The sequence below is a fragment of the Acyrthosiphon pisum genome, unplaced genomic scaffold (assembly GCF_005508785.2).
Source record: "Acyrthosiphon pisum isolate AL4f unplaced genomic scaffold, pea_aphid_22Mar2018_4r6ur Scaffold_18208;HRSCAF=18884, whole genome shotgun sequence".
Lineage (NCBI taxonomy): Eukaryota > Metazoa > Arthropoda > Insecta > Hemiptera > Aphididae > Acyrthosiphon > Acyrthosiphon pisum.
The window spans coordinates 1-5,092 of NW_021767326.1; the positions used below are offsets into that span (position 1 = coordinate 1).

Consider the following 5,092-nt stretch of genomic DNA (forward strand, 5'->3'; position numbering starts at 1 on the left):
GGCTATTACGCAATGGCCAAATACATGCGACAAGCTGGTGTAGACGCTGTACTTGAAGAAACCGGTATACATATTTTTATTTTATTTCCCCACTTCCTATACTTATATAAGTTATTAAACTTACTTTGAACTTAAGAGTAATTTACACCAACCTAATAATAAAAAAACTATTTATACATTTAAAATATCTCACGCCTTCAAAACTTAAATATTTGTATACCTGCGATTCTAAAAAAATGTGTCCTCACGTCAATAGTTGCCCCCTATCTTGATATTCTCATAACATGATTTAACAGGAGCTGCTATACTTGCCATCATTTTTTTAAAACAATTTGTATGTTATATAGGCCCGTTTACTGTATTTGTACCTACGGACAAGGCATTCAGAGCACTATTAGTGCAGTTGGGTGGCCCCGATCGTGCTGAGGACAAGTTCCGTGAAAACCCACGTTTGCTGATTGGGGTAATTATATTTACTATAATCTTATTACATAAATGTGTTATCATTCATCGCCGTATTGGTAATGACGATAAAATTATTGATTTTCCTTTAATAATTCCATTTTTTTTTTTTTTTAAAAAGCTTTTTATTGCATCATGTCGTGCCTGGAGCATTCAGGGTGTCTGACTTGATGGCAGGAGACGAAATGACCGGCGTTAGTTTAGCAGGCACACAACTCCGTGCGAATCTGTACGCCCGACAGTTGTACGACAACCGATGGAACGACATAGAAGTGATTATACTTACATTTTAATTATTAACAATGGGGTTCCAATAATTGTCTAATTTTGAGAAATTCAATATGCCGAGTATACGCGTACGATCCACAACTTTTGCACGTACATGCTCATTACATTAGGCATCAAGCACGAGAACGTTTTTTTTTCAATAAAAGTTTATAATTTTATACTTCATGGTGGTTGATTTTTTTTTACCTGTTTTAAAAATATAATAAACAAACTGGCTATTTTTTAAATGAACAAAACTTAATTGTGTAAAAATTGATTCTTATGCCATTTAAGTAATAAGAATTTCCATGCATATTACTATAAAAAAAAACCGCATTTAAATTATAGATATATTGATTTTCCACTGATATACTCAGGGCGATCGGGTATTTTGGGACACATTGTATAAACATGTATATATATATTATATATTAACATATGGGAAGCTCCATGGAACCATTTGAATTCGATGTCACGGTATAGTTTATTAGAGCTAGTCTCCTAACCATTATTTTTAAATTGTATTTTAGGTTCTCACTGTCAACGGTGCCCGAGTGTTGGACGACGTCAACCCACCTGCGTCTGCCGCGGTTAACGATGGTTCTACTTCCGACGACGGTAGCGGCGGATCCACGCAACAACGTAGAGACATGGTGTTGTCGTCAAGCGGAAGCGCAGGAGGAAGCAATCAACAACAGATCATGGCTATAGGGCATGCAGTTGACCGCGTATTATTCCCACTGCCTGTCGGTGACGTGCTCGCCACCATGAGAGCCGACCGGCAGCGACGGTACAACGTCTTTTTGCGAGCCGTGGACGAGCACTGTTCGCCTAACGTGCGATCGCTACTCACTGGTAATATATTTTTTATCGTTACTGTATATTATATATTTTGGTAGGTAAAGAGTATTGACGAGAACGCATTTGTGATGTACCGATGTATCATGTGGAAATAGTTTCCCGGGAAGTATATTTTAACAATACCTTAAATCGATATTATACTAACCTGCTTGTATATTATTTTCTAAATTCTGATTACAATTTATTATATATTATTTTATAAAGGTTCAAGAACTGTGACAGTGTTTGCGCCTGTAGACGAAGCGTTCCGCGTACGCCGTGGTTCGGGAAATTATAGCACGAGTAGCAGCAGTGGTTCTATAGTAGATTGGATGCTTCACGAGGACACCAGTAGCAGGTTCAAAAAACGAAATCGTCGGCGGATTGCTGACCGGTTCGTGCTCAGTCACGTGGTGTTAGCAGGACCAGGGGATCCTCCCATGTACACAGCCGGATTGCGATTTTACCAGGTCAGGGACACTGCGTATCGGCTTCCGGAAGGTGGTGATTCTGCAGCTGCGGCGGAGGAGGACGACGAAGGTGCAGCGGAAGACTTCAACGGTGGTGGAGACGATGGAAATTTAACGGTTTCGCCAAATGACGGTGAAAAATCTCGTTTCTATCAGTTAACTGTGTACAAGGATTCGGGTGAGTTTTATTTTATTTTAATAGTTAAAATAATGACACATACCTACCTTAATCTCTAAATACCTAATATTAACAATATTTTGAAAACAGCTGCTCTTAGTGTTGTACTGTCATATCGAATAAGGAATTTAATATGTTCAATTTTGATTGATTAAATAATGTATAAACAAATAATATAGATAATTTTTTATCATAATTTCAAAAAAATTAACCACATATTTTCAAATCTAAGCCTAGCATAAAATATTCAAAATAATAATTACTTACCTAATTTGTTAGGTACGCTTGAAAATGCAACAGTTAATTACTAGTTATTGTTCGGTACTACACTATAGGGTTTCAAATTAAATCGATGTTTATTAAATAGTATAATCTGTCTTGTTGATCGCATTTGTACAATTATTTATTATTATCGATTTTAGGCAGGATACGGCTGAACGGTGGTGCCGCTCAGGTGTTGGTCCGCAACGTTCCGGCTACGAACGGCGTACTTCATGGACTGGATGCACCACTAGTCTGACGACCTCCCGAAGGATAGTGGATGGTGGACATGATTAGCTGACGACCAAGTGGTGCAGGACACCTGCATACAACGACGGCAGCCGCTATCGCGTGCCCGTTTTTATTTATTAATTATTATTATTTTATAATTTATGTTATATATATTATATACTTTTTTACATTTCCGTTTTGTACACACTATTGCAGTAGGCTTCCTACACACTATTACTGTAATTTTTTTCAAGTGTATTGTACACGTTTTAATAATATTTGATATTAATGTAATATGAGTATTAATATACACGAGGGTCCATAATATTGTATTATTTACTCCTGCGTATAGAATTGTATGTTTACTGATTGTTTTTATCCCCGACAAGTTTATTTTATGTTGTTCCTAATAATTCACATTTATAATATAAATTAATAAGTAACCTACTTATTTTAGTTTAGCATTTGCGGAAGTCCCTATAATTTTTGAAAAAACAGATTAGTTATGTAACGCTGGAGACTCGTGCTCTATAGTGTTTATACAATAAGAATTCATTCGTTCAGATCACGTTAGTGTTCCGCCAAATTTTTTCTCCGCCTGACTAGATCTACGCGTGCGTAGAAGATGATGATAAACTATAATATGTATCCACCATATTATTTTATATTTTCACTTATTACCTAAAATCTGGTACTCATAGATTGGCGAGGTAGAATTCCGGCCTCAGGGGATCAACTAGTCCAAACGTCCAGTGTTGTGTAAATATATTTAATATTACAATGTATATTGAATATACTGTTTAAATATATCTTGTATATATAAAACCGGACCGAGTACAATTCTCTGAAATCTCTACAGACAATTACCATGTCCTCGCCTAATATCTACATAGTTTACTCTTACTTTCTGAGGTCGTTTAATTTAATTCATTCTTAATCTAACTACATATTTACACATCAAAACTGGGCAAAATTCTAATAAGTGTTGTATTGTGTGTTGTCAAATGCTTTCACAAGAAAATATCTGATCTAAAAAATGTCCAAAACTTATATTCCATTATCAAGTGTATAATAAATGTAGATAGTGGCACGTAAATAGCCTATTCGGTACCTAAGCTTGTACTGGTATTTTCTATAATTTAATCTTTAACCTATAATTTTTAACTTAACTGATCAGTGTTGGGAATAGATAACTAAAAATTATCTAGATAAGATAAGATAATTTTAACAAAATATTATCTAGATAAAAATAAAGATAACACAAATGTAATTTATCTAGATAAAGATAAATACAACAATACATTTATCTAGATAAAATATCATTTTTTTTACACTTATTTTTATTGTTTTTTAGTATTTTTGTAATATTAGATTCATATCAACATAATGTCATAATATTTATAAAAAGTTATTATAAATATTATGATATATTAAATATTAAATATTAACAATGGATTGAGCCTTTGAAATACAGTTCTACGAAGTTAATTTTAATTTATTTTTAAAATGATGGGGAAATAAACCTATACCTAATTAATTTTAATATGCTCATTGTGGCTAGTCTGTACCTATAGAACGATGTATAGTACAAGCCCGCATGCAGGTTCTCGTATTATCGTAATACCGTCATTGGCAATAATAACAAGAAATATAGGTATTCTTCTAATTTTATAAATAGTATATATTATATTAGAATTTTAATAACATTGGTTTTATAATTTTGTAGGGGCATTATAATATTGATCTAGATAAGCCCATTTTTTATCTAAGCTAAACATTAGATAAATCGTAACATAATTATCTAGATACTTTAAAAGATAATTTATTTCAAAAAATCTTATCTAGATATCTAGAATTATCGATAATTCCCAACACTGATTTTTATTGATATAAATTTGATAAATAACAAGTTACTTTTAATCAAATCCAAGTTACGTTTATTTATGAATAATGAAATAATAAATTTAATTAAAATTATTAATAATAATTGTTGATATATTGCATAAAAATTTACTTTTTATTATTTCAAACCCATAGATATATACAACAACTATAGATAGCCGTCTTTATACCAGGGTCTGGTACCTTTTAGTTTTTACGGTTCCAGTTCCGGTACTTAATTATTTTATTAAGAGGTTCTGATTCCGGTTCCAGTATGGAAAATTAATTTAATAGTTTAAGTTAGGGTTCTAGTTAAAACAAGTATTAAACAATAAATTACAAAAATTTAAATATTTTATTTATTCTTTATGTTTTATATACTTATAGGTACATTAAAAATATTTAAATAATTTAACATTGAAAACCCGTTTTTTAATTAAAAAATTTAAGGGTTTAAAGGGTTCCGGTTCCGGTTATTTGAAAATATTGAAATTCGGTTCCG

General features: G+C 32.5%; 1 protein-coding gene across 1 annotated transcript; it reads left to right on the forward strand.

The window, feature by feature from the left end:
• Positions 1–12: 12 nt before the first annotated feature.
• Positions 13–3,068, forward strand: LOC100575526. Its single transcript, XM_029491949.1, has 6 exons — positions 13–64; positions 348–432; positions 584–734; positions 1,260–1,584; positions 1,795–2,217; positions 2,640–3,068. The coding sequence occupies exons 1-6, from the start codon at positions 13–15 to the stop codon at positions 2,735–2,737; spliced, it is 1,134 nt and encodes a 377-aa protein (XP_029347809.1). The 3' UTR covers positions 2,738–3,068.
• The last annotated feature ends 2,024 nt before the right edge of the window (positions 3,069–5,092 follow it).

Bases quoted from the DNA above. Each gene is read 5' to 3' on its own strand.
- LOC100575526 (XM_029491949.1), top strand. From the start codon at position 13: ATGGCCAAATACATGCGACAAGCTGGTGTAGACGCTGTACTTGAAGAA. The intron at 735-1,259 runs GTGATTATACTT...ATTGTATTTTAG, and splicing joins ACCGATGGAACGACATAGAA to GTTCTCACTGTCAACGGTGC. The intron at 1,585-1,794 runs GTAATATATTTT...TATTTTATAAAG, and splicing joins CGTGCGATCGCTACTCACTG to GTTCAAGAACTGTGACAGTG.